Here is a 23,790-nt window from a genome sequence, read left to right on the forward strand (position 1 = left end):
AATTATATATGTATTTAGTGATATTACAATAGTAAATTTTATAATTTTAATATTGATTATTATTTTTATGGATATTATTTTTTATTAATTAAGAATTAGTCACAAGAAGTTTTGCATAAAATTATTACTAAAACCGATCAGTGATATATATATATAGTGATGATCTAGTAATAATAAATTTATAATTGTTGTGGCTATATTGGAGAAAAATACAATTTTAGTCTTGCACGAATTGATTTTCGCAATTTAATCATATTACTTTGAAATTTTGGCAATTTTCATTTATTTATCAGAAAATTACATGTAACTTGCACATGATCCAATTAAATAGCAATTTTAGTTATGTTAATAAATTCATAATGCCAACTCCCATAAGTTGCAGATCTGAAAACACCAACGTCCCTAAATTATAGGATTAAAATTGTAATTTAATTTGATCATGTACAAGTCACGTATAATTTTTCAATCAAGTTAACTGTAAAAGGACCAAAATTATCAAAATTATAAAGTCACGGGACTAAATAGAAAAAATCAATTCATACAATTAAAATAAAAAATACTATCCTCAAAATTATAGGTCTAAAATTGCAAATGTCTACACCATATTGTGTTGATCCTAATTATATCTAAAGTAACACTTTTATACACAATTCTCATAACTAATACTAATATAATGACAAATTCAATTATTGTCATTATTTTTAATGACAAATATAAAATTATAATTTAATATTTTATCACTAATATTAAATTCGGTGGTAGTGAATTACATCCCTATTAAATTAAAAAATTACTTTACTGTACCTAAGATCTGATCCGTCTTAAAATTGTATGGTTCCAAAGAATTTTAACACGTGATTTACTGAGATACCCCTCGTAAAATTTTGACTTTAATTAATTTGATCATTTTTAAACCAAATAACCCTTTGGACAAAATTAAATATTTTAGAAAATTTAGGGGATTAAATGTTATAATTTAATATACTTTATGATTAAGTATTATTTTTAATTTTTTTATTAAATTAACCATATAAGAAAAAAAAAAAAGAAACTTAATTATCCTGCATTATTGATTTTTGAATAATCTCTATATAATTAGAGGAGATGTGTAGATGGTAGGTTTTCCATGGGAAGATATTATGGTCGCATGGGCTAATGATACAACGGGCCCATAATCATTTCATTTGTCAAAGCCCATTAAATTGCATAGGTCCAAACATCATTACAATCAGTAGGCCTATGCTTGTCTCAGTTATTTACCAGCTTTGTCGTTTTCTGATTAACCAGTCTGTATGACATATTTCATGTATTTGTATAATTTTTTAAAAAAATATATAAAATAAAATATTTTTATAAATTATATTGTTATTTTTTTGTAGAGTTAAAAATCATAAAAAATATATACGATAAAATAAGATTATATATATATAGGGAAAAGTATTATTTTAGTCCGCTAAGTATGTCTAATTTTAATTTTAATCTGATAACTATGTCCATTTTTGTTTAGGTCCAGTAATTTACAAAATTGATTTTTGGACAATTTTACCCCTATGCAACTTTTGAAAGACAGTTTTAGTTCATATACACTCATAGGGGTAAAATTGTTCGAAAATCTGCCAGTAAGCAATTTTGTAAGTTACTGGACCTAAACAAAAATGGACATAGTTATCAAACTAAAATTAAAATTAAACATACTTAGCGAACTAAAATAATATTTTTCCCCATATATATAAGATTAAAGAAATCACTGAAAGATAGTTATGAAAGATAATGATGAGTGAGAAAATTAAAAGTTAATAATTAAATATAAAAAAATTTAAAAGCATGGCAGATCGAAATTATTTTGAACACCAATAGGACCTTCTTATAATATATAGTATGGATATGAAAAGGCGAAAAACATGCAGTTTTACATTCATATTACCATGACGGGGGGTTTGGTCGAGACACTGAGATTTAAGTGCATGGCTTCATGTTTGGTAATCCTCTCTTGGATGCCTGTTGCTAGGTGATAGAGGAAAAAATCAACCTAGAAAATGAAAGGTTGACACATGAAAGTGGTAACTTAAATAATTAATTATTATTAATCCTTTTCGTTATTAAGTGAGTAAGAACAGTAAGTAGCATGATTTTCCCTAATGAATGAAATTTAGAAATCGTTCCAAGTTCAAATGGGTTATGTATGAAACTTAGATAGCTTTTCAAGTTCAAATGTATTGAGTACTTGCAGAATGAGTTAAAAGAATAAGCTGAAAGAAGAACTAGAAGAACTAGAAGAACAACTTGTGATAAGAAGCACATGATAGAGTAGTGAGTGTGTGAGAAATGCTCTTGAGTGAGTTGTGATTTTTCTCCTTCAATTGCTTCTATTTATAGAAGTGGATGATCCTCCCTTTCTTCATGTGCTTCAGTGATTTTGCTAATCATGGTTGTCATTCAAATCTCAATAATGCAGCTAATGGGCTGTAAAAGCTGATTTTTGAATTTTTAAATATTATTTTACATCATTATTGCATCATCATTAATTTCTATGGAATTGGGCTAAATATTCCAAAGCAATCATCCTCATTTTCATCTACAAGTTTGATAAGCGATGGAGAGTCTTCTCTTTCACTTTGTATTTCTTCAAGAATTTTTTTGCATTTCCTCTATTATAGTTGCTTTGGCTATTCTTGCTGATAAATTATTTTTCCTCAAAATAGAAATTGCTCCTGCTCTGAATTGATCTCTTTTCCAAGAATTGTTGATTTTTATACGTTGTGGGATTTGCTTGAACCATTCAAGAATTATTGTTCGTTCAAAAGTTTCTGTTTCATTTTATCCCACCATTTGACACAATATTTCTCCCCAAAGAAAATATGATTGTGTCTTCGTCAATTTGAAGAGATTTAAATTGTGGTTCAATTTTCAATATCTAGGTGAGATTGAATTGGATATAAAATTTGAGCAAATTGGGAAGATGTTGTCCTAGAAACATACTGATTTTCAAGTTCTCTGAAAAGAATTTGAAGGCAACTTGAACTGATTATGGAAGAATTTGCGGATCTGGTCCAAAATAATGTCACCATCTAACAAACCAATTTAGTATCTTTTCAGGGGTAATTTTGGTACCAAAAAGGAAATAAAAGGACATTGTATTTTTCTCGTTCTATTTGAGGAGAAAATGTTGGAAAGCATTGATATAATCCCAATAAGAAATCAATTGATATTTTTTATTTGGGATATTTTTAAGCTCATATGGACTTTTTCCCCAATCTGACAATGAGAGAATGGAATTTATGAAGATTTTTCGATAGCCAATTTGTGAGTTGGCTGGGGTTCCTTTGGAAGGCATATTTTGAATGAAAATGGATTTGGTTGAGAGAAGAATGTCCTCATAGAATTGCTGTGTTTTGGCGGGATCTTCATAAATCCTATTATGATTTTGATCAATGACCATATTTGCCATTTGAACTGGATCATCTTGAGTTTGTTCATTAATCCATTCATTCTCAATTACACAATCGAGATGAAAATCAGCTTTTTCAATATGGCGAGATAGGTGAATTGGATTGGCAACTGGCTGGTCTTGCAGTAGAAATACCTACTACATCTTTGTAGGTTTAGGTGAGTTTGGAAGGGGCAAGAGGAATTGGTTTTCCAAATGGGGAAATGATTCCCTAAAATTATTGGAGTATTAAGGTCTTTAACTAGAACAAAACTAGTCTTGAAACAAATTCATAGGTAAGGGTGCGCATTTCGGTTTGGCGATTTTAAGAAAGAAGGAGTGTTTGTTGCTGAGTTTTACAAAACACATAATAGGAGGGTTTTTTTTTTTTTTTTGCAGACTTTTAAAACATAGGAAGGTTTTATGCATTTTGTCCAAGAAAAATGGATAAACTTTTTAAAGATTGTTTTGAATTCATGTTTGTCTACATTGACAACATACTGATTGCATCTAAAAATATGAAAGATTATATTAAACATCTTGAAATATTTTCTGATGCATGCCATAAAGAAGGTTTATTGCTTTTTGAGAAGAAAGTTACTATTGATGTCAATAAAATTGAATTTTTTTAGGAGTTCTTATTGACGAAGTAGGAATTAAGTTACAGGATCACATTATGGAGAAAATTCACAATTTTTCAGACGTACTCAAAAACAAGAAATATTTGCAGTGCTTCTTGGGAGTTGTTAATTTTGCAGGTATCTTTATCAAAGATCTTGCAAAATAGAGGAAGGATTTTCGACCACTTTTAAAGGAAACAAAAAGTTTAAAGTGAAAATGGGAAGAAATCCACACGAAAAGAGTTCACGACTGAAACAAGTTTGCAGTAACCTGCCATAGCTTGTTATACCGCAAGACGAGGACGAATAGGTAGTCTACACAGATGCCAATTACTATAGATGGATAGCGGTGCTCATGAAAAAGACAACTACAAGGGAATAACCTTATAGATATATAGGAGGATTATTCTCAAAACAACAGGTCAAAGTCTGGTATATTAACAAGAAGGAATTCTTTGCAGTTTAGAAGGCTTTTAAGAAATAGCCTTTATTTTTACTAGTTAAAGAATTCATTTTAAAAGTTAATAATACTAATATTAAGGCTTTCCTAAAGAATAAATTAGAATCTAAAATAGAGAAAGCTCGTATTATTAAATAGTAAGCTAAGTGCCAATATTATTGTTATAATATTGTCGTTATAAAATCTTATGATAATGTTCTTGCCGATTTCCTAACAAGAGATGGAGGCATTTGAAGCAAACTCCATCATGCTGAGACTCAAGCACCTCCAAGAAAATCTCGAGGAGCAACAAACAGTTCGGACAGTTAGTGGTGAATGCCCAAGTTGCCGGACAAACCCAACGAACTGATCTAGATACTGTCCAGGTCGCTATAAAGAGTTCCTTGTTAGCATCCACCTCGCTATGAAATGATCTACAAGAACCAATTCAAAAGGCATCACCTTCAGAGATGACTCACGAGTTGAGGGAGCATAACCCTAAATATGCCCTTAGAGTGCAAGGCTCTAGACTTGTAGCGTTGGATTCAAGTACTGATTGGACAAGGTCATCGCGAGGCTCTGGTGAAACAGCATCAATTGGGTCATAAGAAGTGCAAACTCCTTATGACTTAAGTCAACCCAACACCTCCTAGATAAAAGAGGGAGAGATTAGCCTTAGGCTAATGACAGACATCTCTAGTGCTAATACTAATAAGTTGATATCTTTTTTCTTCTACTGCTTTGCAGAAATACCAACGTATGTGGGAAAAATTAATTTCTCGTAAAGGAATAAATCTAAGCAAGACCATCATCAAAACATTCAAAAAATATAACAGAATCTAGATATTAGAGTGGTTTAAACCAGAGGGGGTCAGAGAATGGTATGGTTTTGGAGCTCTACCTTCAATCCATACTATGTCACCCAATTTTTCAAAAATTTCAAAACTATCAAAGTGGATTAGTGGGGCGATTTTTGACTCATGGCAAAATAACCCCCACCTAAAGAGATGAGATATTCTGGAGATAAAATTAGTATCAGTAGCTCCAAAGACTGCAGATAGAGGGTCTTTTCAGTATTTCATTTTATGAAGTTGCAGAGGCCAGACATGGTAGCTTTCAACAAAATCAAAGCTGCCTCAACAGAAGCTCCCCTGGTATCAGCAATTAGTGAAGATGATATTTCTACCAGAAGAGCTTAGAGATTATAGGTCTATCTCGCTGAGATGGATAAAGTCAAGTATCCATTCAAAATTTTCTCGAATAAAGTAAATGAATCGTTCCTGTTAAATTTCATGATGACAAAGAGCACTGAGTTCACACAAAGGTTATTTGAGAAGAAGTAGATGTTAATCTTGGAAAATAAACTACCAGCGACCGAAAGTACGAAGATCAAAACGTGCAACATGTTGCATGTTGGGCAATGACATAATCATATATGCCCTTGCTATGAGAAACAAGAGAATTCCCTATTCGGAACAAAAATACGGGTCCTACAAAGAAATCCGAACCAAACCACGACAAGAAAAAAAGAAAGAATTTTTACAAAGAAAAGAAAAAATTGAATAATGTAAAAAATCAAGAGTAGAACTGTCGGCAGAAAATAACAAAGACCAACAGTCAGCAAAGCAGGAAAGTCAGGTGGCAATCACATAGCTAATAGGCTATTATGACCAACAGCTAGAAAGGACGTGATGATGACAAAAACAGTGACATCATCTGAAAGAGACAAGAGGAGGACGAACGTAGTGACGTCATCAAAAAAATAAGTTTGAAGCTCGCGGATGCCTATAAATAAGGAAGTATGAAGTAGATGAAGATCATCAGAAAACTTCTCTAATTCTTCAAAGCATAATAATAACTTTTTAGTCTTTCAAATCTTTGTAGTTTTATGCTTTCAGTTTATGGGGTTTTCTCAAAAAATTAAGTCTTCTTTCATATGAGAGGGTAAATAGTTGTCTCCTCCAAAGTTGGAAAATAATATCTATGTAATATTTCACATATTTCTTTAATAAAAATAAGGCTTCTGCTCAATTTGTTGTCCAAAATTCTATTAAGTTCATATATTGGAGAGTCTTCTACACCCTAAGGTAGAAAATAAAACAGGGTTATGTTGTTTGTTGGTGAAGGAGCCAAGTGCCTGCGAACCATCTGTTCCGGTAGTTTAGTTGAAGAAAGTCTGCAGAATCGAGTACTTGGAATATCCGGGAACAAGGCGGTTGAAAAAAAGGTACAAATTTATGTGGGCTTAATTTATTACTATGTTGGGCCGTTTTTAAAGCATTAGAATTGACTATTAGGTTTTATTATCAAAAGAGATAAAATGGTCATAAAATTGACTGAAGGACCGATCGACTCTATGCAAAATGGAAAGATACAAAACTAAAACTAATATTGTCAAAGTTAAATGACCAAAATGATTTCGGGACATAAATTGAGGCTTATCCAATTCTTTTTTCCTTAAATCTATTTATTCAAACAATACATTGTGTGAGGCCGTCCGAACTTGATGGAAGTAAGTACACACATCCAGTCCTATTCTTGGGGACAAAATTAATTATGTGCACTTCTTAGTCCTTTTTGTTTGGATCAGAGCTTACAAAAACGTGATATTTCAAGCAAAGTGAACAACATCTCGTCTAAAGACATTGATGGACAAATACACGCACGCCACAAGTAATTAAAACAAACACAAATTTCAGACAAATAAGCTTATTGCTTACTTTTGTTGGAATCACTACGCCCACAAACTCACCTAGTACAATGCCTTTGATTTTGCTCTATATACATTATTTCTAGTACTTTCCATGCTCCCTTTGAACTCTGCGGTTGCAAATTGCAATCTTTCAGAATTGAATTCAGCTCATACCCTCCATGCTGCAAGTTAAGACCAAAACACGACAAAAATTGAAATTAAGGCCTTAACATGGAAAGGAGTTGCATTGCAGTTGGGGTCCCTTAAAATATACGTCTGTTGGGATGGATCTATCCCAATTATAATGTTCTTCAAGGTACAAAACCCTACCTCACAGTCGCTCACAGATCTGTGAAATGGAAATTGTCCTGCTATGAACTTGTCACTTGTAGTACAACTCGAATATAAATGCACCTTCCTGCTTGATCAATCAATCATCCATAACTGGGGTACATTTGTTAGGAACCACATATTGTAAGAAGAGATCTAGCTAGTGGGTTAAGATGGGGCTAATGACAAAAGACCGAGGGCGTTTTGGTAATTTTTACGATGATGCAATTGTTGATCGAGGGGTGAAATTGGAATTAGAGTCCCAAATAATGACTATTGTCGTGACGACGCGTTTGTGCATGTGGGCTGAATATGTTTGGATTAATTAATGTTTCGAATTATTTAAAGAAGTTGTCTATCTAGTCTTCGTTTCATGATTGCATGTTTCATACTTTTAGCGAGCGTTTGCCTAAGAATTATTTTAAAATATTATTCAAGTTTATACATTTCGTATGATGTTTTTAGGGTTTGTAAGAAATATTAGATCTTATTCTAACAAAAATAAATTTTTAAAGTATTTGGATAGATAAAACTATAAATAATTAAGATTATGAGTCTAGAGTTCCTTGCTTTTCGAGGAGAGCTAATAATCTCCCAACATCCTATTTCTTGATCCTATGAGTTTATTTTTCAAAAAAATTGCTAAACACTTTATCATTATATATAAGTTTATAATATCTTTTCTTTATTCTATGAGCTTAATTAAGACTTGTGTTTTAAATTAAATGTTTATAAGCTTAGACAAATATCCTTTTAAAATCAATATAATTGAATTCATAAAACAACAACATATATAATTGAATCCTTCGACAGGTTAAATACAAAATTTTTGCTTCAATAAAAATAAGTAATGAGACCTAACTCAATTGGCGAAATTGAGGCTCCATGGCCTTAATTAGTTGGAATGCATGGAATATTATTTTTATTGAATAGTAGATGTTGGTTAGATTTTATTTATTTTGACATTATTAATCAGAGTATAGATATTGTAATGGTCTTTGTTAGATATTGTTATCCAACAGAAATGGTTCTAATCAATTTGTTTTAATTTATAATTAAAACAAATGGTTCATCGCGCTCTTACTTGAAAAAAAAAAGGGTCTAATTTGCAAATCATCTCTTTTCTTTTTAATTTAACTAATAACGTAAATAAATTATAATAACTCGTCTCAATATATTGAGCAATTATATTTCGATTCAATCAGTACATCGATACGACTAACAAAGACAAATAAATTAAAATAACTCACATAAAATGAGATAAATACCTATACATCCAGTAGGAACCAAACCCATGATGACCTCGAATTTGTTCATGGAACCTCAGCTTTAGTCATATCTTTAACCACTAGACTAAGATATCATTGATAAATAAGTACCGTTTTAGGAATACCAGTATTAGGAACTGACTAATATCAGTATTAAGTTAATTAATCAAATATACGAAACTTAATATAAAAGCGGATAAGAATTTGTTCCTCTAGAAATTCGAATTCAGATCGAGCTTTGCTAGCTAGTGATCTAACTAAGCTTCAATATAACTAATCTTGCAAGGCATCCCTTTGGAGAATACTCTTTCTTATCTCTATTTTTCATTGTATGATTTTTTTGTCATGATTAATCTAAAAAATTAAGAAAATCACGGTGAATACTAATTATGGGAATTGTGCAACAACTATTAGCAACCATTACAAGAAATAACGCTAATAGCAACGACATATATTCCTGCACGGTAATGAAATTCATTACTAATATAAATTAACAATGAATTTAATAAGAATTTTATAACTTGCTAATTAATTCGAACGTTGATTTTAGTATCAATATTTGTTTTTATAGCTATCGAGCAATTTTCTTATAGTGAATGGCATCGATCCACGAACGCCAAAACATCATTCGTATCTAAAACCATAGCAATCATATTTTGTCAACCATAGCTATAATAAATAACAAATATTAATTAATCACAGTTGAAATTAATTTTTTCACATGTTTGGCTGTAGTAGATATATAGTATTAATTTATCATGATTTTTAAGTTATAATCGTTTATAATATAAGAAATAATTTATTATTATTCTTTTTGTTATTGGTAGTTTTTTTCAAATTTGAAGTGAAAGTAAATCGAACTCAACGGACCCGCCATGCACAAACCAAAAATGAAAATAATTAAAGAAATATAATAATTAAATAAAAAAGGTACTTAAATAATATTAAAGAGTAACAAATATAGATGGTGTTGTCTAGAGAATTTAATGGGATGGTGGTGTGTAGATTTTGAAAGTAACGCCGTTTTCCCTCCATTTGGGCACGATACGTCGTCGTATGTACAGTTTGATGGATCATCATCAATTCCTAAACCCTAATGGCGACCCATCCGCTTTAGGTAAAAGATGTGTTATTTCTGTCTCCTGCTGCTTCCATTTAATTAATTCAGCTCATTAATATCTACCACGAAAAGTGTCAGTTATTATTTACTCTCTCTCTCTCTCTCTCTCTATATATATATATATATATATTTATTTATATATGTAAGGATTAATTATAAATAAACTTTTTTTAAAAATATAAAATTATACATTTCTTAAAAAAAAAAATTAAAATTACACTGACAGCCACTTCAAAAATTCTCCATTTACACCTAACCTTCTTCCATTAGGGTTTCGATGGAAAATGCTAATGTAAAAATAAAAGAAATTATATAAATTTCCAAATTTTCTTTTCATTAAATATTTTTATGTGTATTTTTGTATTTATATACTGATAAATATAATATCTATATATGAAGTGAAGTTAACATCATTACATTTTTTCCTTATAAGTACAAAATAATAACACGAGAGTATTAAATAAGGGGTGAAATTAAAAATTTTATGTGATTAATTTGCTCACATCAACAATTTTCATCCAAAACCCTCACAAAAGAAAATCGGGTGTTATGGAGGAAGTTTAAGTATAATTTTAAATTTTTATTTTTTTTTAAAAAAAAAAGTATAATTTCATATTTTTACAAAAAATCTTATTGTAATTAACCTTAGGGTCAATTATTGGAATTTGAAAGAAGGAATTAAAAGATTATTAAGATTCCACAGATAGAATTTTGGTGCTTCAAGGAAGGCATATAATGGGCCAATTCTCTAATTGATATGTTTTTTATAAGGAGTAATTTATTTATAATATTATATGAGGGTAAATTGATATCCACCCAAGAAAAAAAGGGATAGATTTTGACAAATTGTAACCTTCCACACTTAGAAAAATTTATTGATTTCAGTATATATATATATATATATATTTAATTGAGAAAAATATAAATGAAGGGTGAGCAGTAAATATTATTTTATATGGGACCATTTCAATTAATGCCTCATGTGTGTATTTAACTCAAACATGGTAATCACAGTAAAGCACCATTCTCAATGCACCCATTATAGCTAGATTCTTCTATTTTCTTCTTCTTCTCTCTTTTTATTTATTTTTTTAATATTAATATTTTATTACATGATTATATTAATATTTTAATAAATTCGTAAATGTATCGGTGCAATTAGCACATTAACGTAACTTAAAATAATGAAATAAATTACAATAGATTCATCATAAATTCACATAAAATGAAAATATAGGTATATTTGGTGGGATTTAAACCCATGATCTCGAATTTAAATTTTTAAGAAAAGAGCACAAATCAAGAAAATTTTGGTAAATAAGGCGTGTCTTATAACATAAAATGATAGAAACAATACTGTAAATTGTTACTAAATAAATGGGTCTGTATATTTTAAATAAACCTAATGGGACTTTTAAAAGAGTTATAGATATTAATTTGAATCGAGATAGTCGCTAAAATCATTTACGTCGTGACTATAAATTCATGATAAAATAAAAATCGTGTTTCGTTGATTGTCTGACTATATATATAATTCTTTTTTATCGCAATATTGCGTTTTTAATAATTTATGGTACCTAGTCGATAAAATTGCATTTTTTGTCCCGTAAAATATGGGATCTATACTTTTGATCATTTGATTAATGGGGTTTTTTAAAAGGTCACAATATTTTAAATTTTCTTACATTTAGTCCCGGAAGCTATTTTATGTCAAAAATGTAAAAAAGGACTAAAATCATAAACCCCTATCTATGTTTAGTCGATGGTTTTTGTTTTGTCATAACAATAAATTTCATAATGTCAATAGAGATAGTTATTTTATAAAATTCTTCATTAGGAAGAATTAGTTAAAAAATTATGAATAAAGTTGTCACAAAAAATAATTAATGACATATATATAGTGACGGCATAGGACGATTTTTTATTATATTTTGTGTTGCCACTATACATGCTTCTTAATTATTATAGTGTCATTATATTTAAATTCTTGTCACTAAAAATAATATCATGACAGATCTAAATTGATTTCATTTAATATATACTTTTAGTAACAATTTTACAACAGACACTTAATATTTTACCGCTAATATCATATTTTACTGCAGTGAGATCTCACTAGTCAAATCCAGCTCGGCCCAATAATTCGCCAATCTACCATGAGATGGTATAACCCCCCTTGTCCTTCAGAAATACCCCATACGAAGATAAAAAAGAATCAAATTTTCTGCTAGATCCCTTATTGCCCTGGGATTGTAGTTCAATTGGTCAGAGCACCGCCAATGGCTAAAAAATTGTGAATAGGATAAAAGTATCACATCAGCAAAATTAATCAAAACATTGAAAATCCAAAATTATATCCTAATTTTCAGTGAATTTAGCATTTTTCAAGCGATATCTGGAGTAAATGTGCTAAACTTTTTTAACTATACTCCTCAATTACAAATTCTAAAAAGACCAAAAGTGTCATCTCCTATAATTATAGGACCGAAATAACATTTTTCCGATATTTGACACTATTAACTTGTGAAAACGATTATATATATTTTTTAACAACATAAAAGAAAATGACATGTAAATATATGTAATCAGTACCACATTTTCTAACGTGCTATCTTGTCACTAACTTGTGGTTGTTTTTGCTTATAATTAACCATATTTGATGATTAAGATTATTAATATATATAATAACATACTGCCTATTTTCTCAGAAGAAATACAAAAAAATACCTAAATTAATTACATGCTCAAATTGTAACATAAAAATGAATAACTCACATAATAGTTAATATATTCTATAATGATGATATAGATAAACAATCGTTTTCCTTTAATTGGCTTTATGTATTCTTGAAATATTTGAAAAATCTCAAGTAGGGTCTCTCTACAGACAATATTCCTCCACTACCACATTCGTCGAATATGATATTATGTAGTCAAAATCATAACACATATTTTCTTTGCCAGTTTTATGTTGTAATGTGATAATGAAAACATCAAGGAAAAAAAGAAATGAGAAAATCGAAAGAAACATACTTGTAGGAAAAAATACAAACAATCTCCTTATGCTATTGCAAATGAGCAAATTATCCTCCTATAAAAAAAATGCAATTTATCTCCCTGTATTTTTCAAAATGAACTCCTTAAACAGGGATTAATTTATTTTAAAAAAATACAGAAAGATAAATTGCTATTATTTTTTCGTAAAAATTAATTTGCTCGTTTACAATATTTCAAAGAGGTAAATTACATTAAACCCCGTAATAAAGTCCAGCCCATGATCTTCATGTCAATTGAAATCACCTTTCTACGTGAATTAACTTAGAAGATTACTACACTACCAAAATCACCTCCTGATCGTTCTTAGGAAGTTGAATAAATATTAGCAGCCAATCAGACCGACGTTGTCGGCCGAGACATCGTCAGTCGGGGCCAAAGGGCTTCCTCATCGTGAGGGGGTGGGGGATCGCTATGTGACTTAGCAATGTCATCATTGTTTTTTGTAGGTACGCCATTTTTCGTTTTATTTTCTTGGTCTCTTGTGTTGGCACTACAGATATCGACCGCGTTGTTAAGGTCTCACGTCGGCTAATTTGCGTGCTGTGGGCCTCAAAGCCTATACCAAAGACCCGACCCTTTCTGGCCCTTCGTTGCTGCCATCCACAGCTCCTCCTTGACCTCTGTTGAGCACTAACAGTAGATGATGCAGCCACTAGAATATTATGCTTGGTTAAACAAAAATCGACATAAAAATTTCATTTATTCACTATGAAAACTACTTTTGCCGTCAATATGAACCATAAAAAATATTTTTATCATGACTTTTAGCTATTACAAATGTATTAGCTATAATGATAGAAATCGCAGCCAACAATCCCTCGGAGTTGAAGGCCTTCTTCGTCTCATAGTCAAGAATCACATTAACAATTGAACTAAAAATATACGTAAATTTTGCGACAAAAAATCAATTTCCCTTTCTGTATCTATAATTCTATATTATTGTGTAATTAAAGAGTAGCTCTTTAATATTTTTCATTATCCTCTGTCCCCAAGTTCTACGTGTTTTAACTTCTTGTTACTGATTTTTTCCCTTTTCCTTTCTATCTAATTTTAACATTATATATTAAATTATTTTATAAACATATTTTAGTATGACAGACGCTAGGGGTGTAAACGAGTCAAGTTCAATCTTTTTTATGAGCTCGAGGTTGAGCTCGATTTTGAGTTAGCTAGCTCGAGCTCGAACTGATTTATTATTATTATTATTATTATTAGATTAAATCATGAGAATAACCAAAATTTTTATATAAATTTATAAGTAGTAAAATAAATTGCATAATGTATATTATGTTATAAATATACCAAAACATAGTATGAAATTTTAGTTTATTGTTATAAATATAAACTACTAATTAGTTTAGTAGTAATATAAATTAGTACAATATACCGAAAAAAAAAAATCATGTTGAACAATTTAAAATTGTAGAAAAGTATCCATGATTTGTAATAATGCAATTGAAATACATAAAAATATTTTATAATTGAGATTTGTATATGTTCACAATCTGCAATAAATTTATACATTTATAAATGTTAGTATTACGTTGATGTAACTATAATCTTACATTGTTGAACAACGTAGGTTAGTCAGACCATCAAAATTCAGATCAAACCGTTAGATATGATCTGACTTATAGAAAAATACGTTTTAGACTTATTGGATATAGGAATATCGAGATTTCATACTCGGAATATAAGAATAATCATTCAAGATGGTGTATCGTTGAATCAGGCTATGTGATTTTAAATCATATCATCTGATATGATCTAATGGACACAGTCTTATATATATTTAAATTTGGTATGAATTGGGCGTTCGGGTTTTAAGATATCGTAATTATTGATTAAACTTTTTGATTTTTAAGGGAATTCCTCTGCTATAGGAGATCATCGAATAAATATGTTGAATAGGCGAAGGACGGACGTAGATGATATCATCACGACCTCTCTTTTCATACCGCTAGGAATGCTTAACGCCACTTCGCCAACTGGCGTTACCTGCGCTTTCGTGTCTCTCAGTGTGGTCAGCACTGGGTGTTTCCGAGCAGCGAAGCTTACACCCATTCGCATTAGTTCATCCAAAGTTCCTTGCCCTTATGCACGAATTATTGAATAAGCCATCTTCCTATCAAGGTTAAGGAGTCAACTGAGCATCTCAGCGACCCAATAACCGAATACTTTTGTCTGTAAATACTGCATATTTGATTCCATCCATAAATCTATTTTCTTCCCTATGAGTTCTAGTCTCAATAAGAATGCTAGTTCTTACTATTTACATATTATGATATGAATATACCACACCAATTCGTTATGTATGGATGATGAGATAGGTAATTTGCCGAGTTCGTAGGTGACCCAGGTTAGTAACTGAGTATGACATAAGTCTGAGTCACCGATTCAATTCCATCGAACCTCTTTTGGCCCGAGAAATCCCACTAGGCGATGTAGGTCAGTCGATTATCTACAAGATAAAAGACAAGCTTTCACTAACCTGAGCTCCCAGGCTCACCGATGGCCATTTCTTCCCAAGCGCCTCTATAGAAGTAAGCTCTGTGAGGGCTTGTCGTAGATAAGTTAGGTTTACAGTTTTCGTTTTTGAATTTATTGCGTATTGGCTTATCAAGGATAAGCCGTGAAATAGAGCTGGTCGAGTATAGATCAGTACGAGCCTTACCGCATTCCTCGGGTGTTACCTTCGATCGGAATGCTCGGCTCGGTTACCCCACTCTCTCGTGCCTTCTAACTAAGAAGTCACTCGCTGCCGAGCTACCCCCCTACCCACTCATTCCTGCCTTCCAACTAGGAAGTCAGTCATTGCCAGTCTCAATAGTGGGGATTCGACTTGCCAACGGATCCGAGTTTTTTTCTATGCATAGAACTTCGACTAGCTTGAACGAGGAAGCTTGGCGTTCTGTCTGATAGTCAGTCCCCGCGCTTCTTCTGGCTTCAGTCAGTATGGTTGCTTCCTTGGTTCAGCCTCTCTTTCGGTTCAAAAGATCCGTATGCCCCTGGCCTTCCTATTGGTTCACCAACCCGCCATTCAGTACCGTCCGCATCCGCTGTCACAGGTTTTGAACCCTTAGACGAGTCTCGCTTGGAGTAGTACTCTGTACTCTCCACTACTTGCCATGCCCATTTACTACTTGAATGCCTACTTGCAACAATGCCCGCCGCCGCTTCTTCCCATGCGACGTGCTCCCCCTATATGGGTCATCCGTTCGAGTGGCATCCGTGTAGTCAGTACCACTTGTTTCTGTCTCGGACGACTCTTGCCTAGATAGCTCAGGAGCTTCCTTACCATTCGAGCTAAAATTGATTATTGTTCCTATACAGTTCGGACTATCTATGGGGTATTAGGCATCAAAATTTGGATTTTTATAGACAAGGAAGAGGAATAAGAAAACTTTAATTATATATATAATAATATAATAATAAGAATAATTAAAATTATTCAATCATCACTATTATTATTATTACAATTCTTTTTGGATTAATAATAGGAATCACTAAACTTCGACATAAATTTATAAGTAATAAAATAGATTGCATAATGCATAGTATGTATCTTAATATAAATATAAAACTAAAAAATAGACTCAAAAACAGATAAAAAAAATCATAAGTGAATTACTTTTCAATTTAAAAAAAGTATAACACAATACAAATATGTATTAAAATATAAAATAAAATTTATATATGTCATATTAAAAATAATTTTAATTATAAAAAATATTATAATTTACTAAATTGTTGATTAAATTTTTTTGTATAAAGATTAAATGTATAAATAAAAGTACCACAAATTTATTATTATTCAAAAATAAAATATATGATATTTTTTAATAATTATAATATACGGTCAATTTTCAGTATAAAATTAATAAAGTATTGAATATAAAATTAAATATATAAAAATTTTATAAATAAAAATATATATAAGAATTAAGCTCAAGCTCAAACTGACTCAAAATTTAGCCGGCTCATTAAACTCGTGAATCAGCTCGACTTGTCTGCCACCCATAGCAGACACTACCTTTTGCAAATTGAGGGTTTACATTTAACACATCAATCCACGTGTAAATAGTAAAATTCCAGCACAAAAGTTGAGGATACAAACTCCACTCGTTTATCACACATACAAAAAATATAGTTGAAAAAAAAAAATACATGAATGTTAGCGTCAATTATCAAATGATACACGAGTTTCTGCACATAATTTAGTTTATGTCCGAATTTCTACATAAAAATATTATATTAAATTGATTTTTTTGACAAATTATGATAATTGATCCTTGAATTTTCCTATAAAAGTAATAAATATATATTTCCCTGTTTAGAATATTAAAGTACCCTTTTAATCTAACTTAATTTATATATTCAATTATTGTAGCCCAATATACTCATATGATTAAATAAATTAAAATATTATAATAATATGAATTATAAAAAATAAGTAATAATAAACTAGTTTAGAATATATAAATATCCATCATTCGATGACAAAAATTACGACTTTTTCTTAAGTTCTAATTTTTACAAATTAAATACATAACCTCACCTCTTTTTTTTTTTTTCCCCCAATAATTCTCTACCTTTGATTTATAATGTTGTTTTAATTATATATGAACTTTTTACACGTCTTACTTTAATTATTTATCATTTAATCTGTAATTCTTTATATGTTATTTTTTTATAATACTAAACATTATATTATTCTACTGTTTTCCGACACCCGAACTCTTAAATTTAAAGTTAAAAATAATATTTATAATTTTTTTATTTTTTTTAAAATCGTGTAATCTTTTATTTATCAAGCTAGTGGCTTGTACTAAGGACAAATATTTATATCTTTATCACTAAAAGAGAATTTACAATGGACAATATATAGACCATGAACTAAAATCATGACAAATAATTATTATTAACTATAGTTAAAAATTAAACGACGCCAAACTTAAATGTCCACCATGGAAACTATTTCCGGGATGGCTCAAATATTTTTTCATGGCTTTTAGCCACAACAAATATTTTGGCCACATTGACCAATATTAGAAAAAAATTACTATTAGTTATAATATTAATGGTTATGATTAAAAATCATAGTAAATAATTAGTATTAACCACGGTTAAAAAAAATCGATGCAAAAAATTAGCTTTTTCACTATAAAAAACTTATTTGCTACAACTAAGAGTCATGCTAAAAGCATTTGTCATGACTCAAATATTTTAGTCACTCTTGCAAAAACTACGGCCGACAGCCATTTCATACCTATGGCCAATAACTATTTGCTATGCTTATTTATTATGAATCATGGCAATTAACGATTGTTAAGTATTACATTTCTTATAGTGTAAAATCATGACTAACAGTCGTTGCATGATCGTTGTCAATGATTATATATTTACTATGACTATTTATTTATAATCATCAATAAATGTTAAATTTTTTCTATTAAAACGTTTACTTATTTTAATACTTTTATTATAAATGTACCACGGAGAATAAATGAATACGTAAGAGTAATTTTCCATCACATGAGATTAAAAAATATATCTATCTTTATAAAATACTTAAGATTATAAAAAAAAAACATAAAAACCTCATCAAATGTGAATTACAATAAACCTGGGGTACGAAAAATAGTTTTTACTTTTTACTCTACAAAAAATATTTATACTATAAAATTTGTCGGATATACGTATGAGAAAAAAGACAAAGTCGCATTATGCATCTCTCATAACTCTAAAAATTCCTCCCACGTGCCTAAAAATCGGCTGGATACGCCTTTAGGCCGTCATAATAATTCATAAGTCGTAGGTTACTGTTTGCTTTAAAGCCCCTCTAAACCACGACTTTTAATTAAACCCTAAATTCTTGCTACTACTCATCAAACCTTCTGCTCTCTGCTATACGCTATACTTTTATTTTCTCTACCTCATTAATACACGGTTGGTACACTACCACACGCCCCTCCTCTCTTTTGTCTGTCTCCTCCTACATCTTATATATGTATATTCAACGCCAAAGGGAAAAAAAGAAAAAGAAAAAAGAGCTTGCTGCCTGCTGCTTTCCTTCACGTATATACGTATTGTATTCGTATATACACACATATAGATACACACAAGAACTGAAAAACACACATATAAATACCACTCCAACACCCCCTTCCTACACAATTAGCTCTACTCTTCTCCAGAAGAGCTGCTGATCGTCATACTTGTGCTTCTCAACTATTGAGCATTCAGAAGACTGCATACATATATATATATATATAGATATATCCTAAGCTGCCCTGTTCTTGAGGTGATCATCCATGGCTGAGCAGCCTGCCTCAGAGCCCGAGTCGAGTACGACGACGGGTTCAGGCCCGAAGAACCTGCTTAAGAGGGCCCGGGATAGTGATGATCCTGAGGTGGGTGAAGGTGGTAAGAAGAGAAGTAGAGGCAGAAACAGCAGTAGTAATGACAGCAAGCATCCGGTTTACAGAGGAGTGAGAATGCGGGCGTGGGGGAAATGGGTTACGGAGATCCGAGAGCCCAGGAAGAAGTCCCGGATCTGGCTGGGGACGTTTGCGACGCCGGAAATGGCGGCCCGAGCACATGACGTCGCCGCCCTGGCCATCAAGGGGAGTTCCGCCATCCTCAACTTCCCGGAGATATCCGACCTATTGCCACGCCCCGTCACGTGCTCCCCACGTGACGTCCAGGCTGCCGCCACGAAGGCCGCCCACATGGACCACCTCAACCCCCGCCCGAGTTCGCCGTCGATGACGTCATCGTCGTCGTCATCATTGGTGTCGGCAGCGACGACAACGGCGCCGGAGGAGCTGGGTGAGATAGTGGAGCTGCCGGAGCTGGGTTCGAGTTACGAGTGGGTCGACCCGACCCGGGAGGAGTTGCTGTTCGGACAGGACGTGGGATGGGAGTGGTACAATCACCCGTGGTTGGAAGGTTACAGCCTTTTCTTGGAAGAAAATGTAGTGCTTGAAGTTGAAGATGTGATGTCTTCCAATTTTGAAGGCCTATTATCGAAACATCATTGCTGAGAAAAAGTTGATCTTCATGGTGTGTTCATTTCCAAGCTTCCTCTCCTCTCTCTCTCTCTCTCTCTCTCTCTCTCTCTCTCTTCTTTTCTTTTTTTTTTTCTTTTATAATTTTCTTGGGATGAGTTTTGACCATTTTATATGTCAATCTTTTTCATTTCTTTGTGCTTCTTTCCCCAAATATAAGAAAGAAGAAGATTCCATTTACATTTTAGCTACTCTCTCTCTCTCTCTCTCTCTCTCTCTCTCTATATATATATATATATATATATACATACAAAAGAAGTAGTAGTACAAATAATTAGAAATAGTATATACTTGCCTTGCATATCAAGTTGGAAGCAGTCCTACTTTTGTCTTTCCGCTATTCTTCACTTAGATTAATGATAATATCCCTTTTCTGATAAAAGAAACAATTCATTTTATTCAATGATAATTAATTAAAAAAGAATTATATAATTTCTGAAAATTTGTTTATTAATATACTGCAGCTATAAAATACTTATTATTGCTGTATATATAATACAGCTTACTTTTCTCTTGTTGGCAAAATTACAATTTACATTCTATAACTTATTTCATTTGCGATTTTGATCCCATTATTTTACAACTCAACTGATTTAGTCTTACAAGTCCCAAAAGTTACAATTTACGTCCCAATATACATTTCTATTAAATTGTTAACAGAAATAGTACTTGCGTCCGTTAACTTAACTAAAGAAGTTAACAAAGCACGTCCGCCGCAGATGTCCCTTTTGTTAATAATTTAATATAAATGATTAATAGTAGGTAAATTACAATTTTTTTGGAATTGTCGAACTAAATTTGCTTAATTGTAAAACAATAAAATTGAAATTACAAATAAAATAAGTTATGAGAATTAATTATAATTTTTCTTTCTCTCTACAAGTGACCTTTTGTTTTTGCTGGTAAAACTTCTTCTTTTTTTATTTATTTTATTTTGCTTTTGCATTATTAATATTTTCTTGTGGTGTGGTTGTGGATTTGTACTTTGTAGGGTAGTTATTGCTTTGATACATTGAGAACTAATAACTTGGATTCTCTTCTTCCTTAAATGCCAAAAAGAAAAGTGGATCCATATGTAATAAATCCCCACTTTTATAACAATGATTTTTCTCCTACATTTTTTTGTATTTTTTTTTTATTTTTTGGTAAGAAGAAGTACGGCCCACTTCAAATCTGATCACCATCATAACTTAAACTCGTATCCGTACGATCATAGATCACTTATATACTGCTACTTACAAATTACTCGTTGATACAGTAGAATTGGTAGAGAGAATATCGAACACTACAATCATTTAACTGAAAGTAATATGTTCTTACCAAGTGATCAAATGAGTGTTGTTTGTGTTTTTTGTTTGCACCCCATTCTTGCTCTATAAAAAAAAATATGCATTCTTATTTTTAAATTATAATTTAATTTAATTTAATTTAAAGTTTTTCCTATTTTAAAATAATGGTATATTTTATTAAGAAAATACTTTTTTTAAAAGAAAAAGAGTCATATATTTTAAAACTATTAAGCCGCGTTCTGCATCGTAAAAAAGGAAAAATATAAAAAAGAATTAAATTAAATGCAAGAGATAGAAAAAAATAGTTATAATTATATTTACACACTCTGATCTATGCTCTATTTATACAAATAATCTCTATTTTTTAAAAAAAATTACACATACACCTTAAGAAACGCCAATGTCATTGCACAAACTACTCCTACTCTTCAGTTGTCAGAAAAGACTTTTGTAATTATATATATATATAAATAAATTAAAAATCAGAAAATTTAAATATAATTATGGCATAAAATATTTGGGACTTAAATAGAGGAAAGAAGGGTATTAGATATGTTGAGTGGGTCATCACAATCACAATATATACCATACCTACCTCTCAAGTCCAGAGACAAAATAGTGTGTGGTGTGGCGCTGCAATAATTTGGTGCCCATATTATTGTAAAATTGCATTTGGGCAGTTTGACTTCTGATCAACATCACTACTCTTCTCCAACTCAAAACTCTCTTCACTTAGAAAATAAGATGAGGGGATTTTACTCACTTACCCACTATTTGCTTTCCGCATTCACTCATTTATTTCTGCCGCCAAATAGTTATGTCCATATGTAAAGCCATCATTACACCATCCTCAGTTCCATATACAGTACATTTGTTATAAATTAAAAAATTATATATTTAATACTTTTTATTATTCACGTTTGATTCTGTCTAATAAATAAATTTCTCTATCAATCAAAATTTATTGATATTATAAAAAAAAAATTCATATTTATTTCCCAATGACGTATTGCTGACTTATAGCAGGTGAATCAAATTTTTTTTCTGAGCACACTATCATTGTAAGAGTAAAGACATATATCGATAGTTTGATCAGAAAAGTTTTTGCTTGACCTGCAATAAGTCAATCGGGTTGATTTGGCATGACTCGTTCAAACGATGATATCTTATTTCAGATAAGTCCAAATTTCAATCTTTTTTTCATATTAGTCAGCTAACTCACACAGTTTTCAAATAATGTATTTATATGTTGCAACTACTTCTGAATTTTGTTATCGCCCGGCCCCTAAATAGGAGGCACTTTGCAACCATAACTATAACAAGTATATATCACTCGTTCTTATGCAATATGCTCTCTCAATTTTTAACAAGTGCGTGGCATATTTTTGCTCTCCGCACACTCGTTATTAGTTCATTTCAGTATTTCATCGTCTCCTAATGATTATTACACCATTATTCTCATATTATTTAAAGTTTTTTTGATTATTTATTTTTTAAATCAGTTTACCGACTTAATCATCGGAAATGATAACTCATGTTTTGTAAGTTAGTCCTCTTGTGATGTTAGGATTTCATTGAAAATCCTTCTACTATTGTGGTGCTGTTGGACCCTATATGCATCAAATGCTGTCAACTAATAAACTGACATAAAAAATTAAATTTACACCACCATTAATCAATATTTTCAGTGGTTTTAGCTACGATTTGTCCTATTTTTTTTTACACTACAAGAAAATGACTTAATAAACATAAAAAAATTGATAATAAAATCATCGTCGAGCTAATTAGCAAATAAAATTTTTATTAAATTTGTTACTAATTTACGTTAAAAATGAATTAGACTATTTTATAAGGATACAACTAATATTTTAACTTCACCTGTTCAAATAATAGCTATTAGTTATTGCAAAATTATGATTAATTATTAATTATTAATATCCAAAATAATTATAATTAAAAAAACACAGTTCTCTTAGTAAAATTCACTCTCTGATCAGATTGAAGACCCCATTTCTTATTTAGATCATAAAAATAATATTATATCTTAAAAAAGAAAAAAAAACTATTTTCTAAATTAGAATGATATATAGACATTGGGTAGGGGGAGTGGTGGATATTATATTGACACGTCATTGAATTCGTTGAGGAGGCATATGCAAGAAAACAGCTTATGTCCAGCTAAGACAGTGAGGAGAGATTCACGTCATGCACGGACTTGGACGCTGACACTGACAGCCCCTCTTCCGCATGTGGTCTACCCTTTTTCTTTTTCCCTTTTTTATTTTCCCTCACCAGATACTAAGATCTGTTTCCAATAGTTTCTACAAATGTTTTAAAATACGGCCCGGATCAGTTGATCTGTTACTCGATTCATAAAATGGTTTGATCTCCCATAAAACTGGACTTGTTTCAAGATTGTTAGATTTTTTGGCTTCCATAATAGAAATGGATGTGGTCTGTGATTCGTTTGGTGGTTTC

The 23,790-nt window shown here is 31.1% G+C and overlaps 1 protein-coding gene across 1 annotated transcript; it reads left to right on the forward strand.

Annotated features, from left to right (window-relative positions):
* On the forward strand, positions 18,911 to 20,133 carry LOC105173545 (ethylene-responsive transcription factor TINY-like). Its single transcript, XM_011095328.2, has one exon. It carries the CDS (start codon positions 19,268 to 19,270, stop codon positions 19,997 to 19,999), a length of 732 nt encoding a protein of 243 aa, XP_011093630.1. The 5' UTR covers positions 18,911 to 19,267; the 3' UTR covers positions 20,000 to 20,133.

This window comes from Sesamum indicum, linkage group LG11 (genome assembly GCF_000512975.1).
Source record: "Sesamum indicum cultivar Zhongzhi No. 13 linkage group LG11, S_indicum_v1.0, whole genome shotgun sequence".
In the NCBI taxonomy this organism is placed as follows: Eukaryota; Viridiplantae; Streptophyta; class Magnoliopsida; order Lamiales; family Pedaliaceae; genus Sesamum; species Sesamum indicum.

Coding starts and splice junctions, on each gene's coding strand:
- LOC105173545 (XM_011095328.2), top strand. CDS start 19,268: ATGGCTGAGCAGCCTGCCTCAGAGCCCGAGTCGAGTACGACGACGGGT.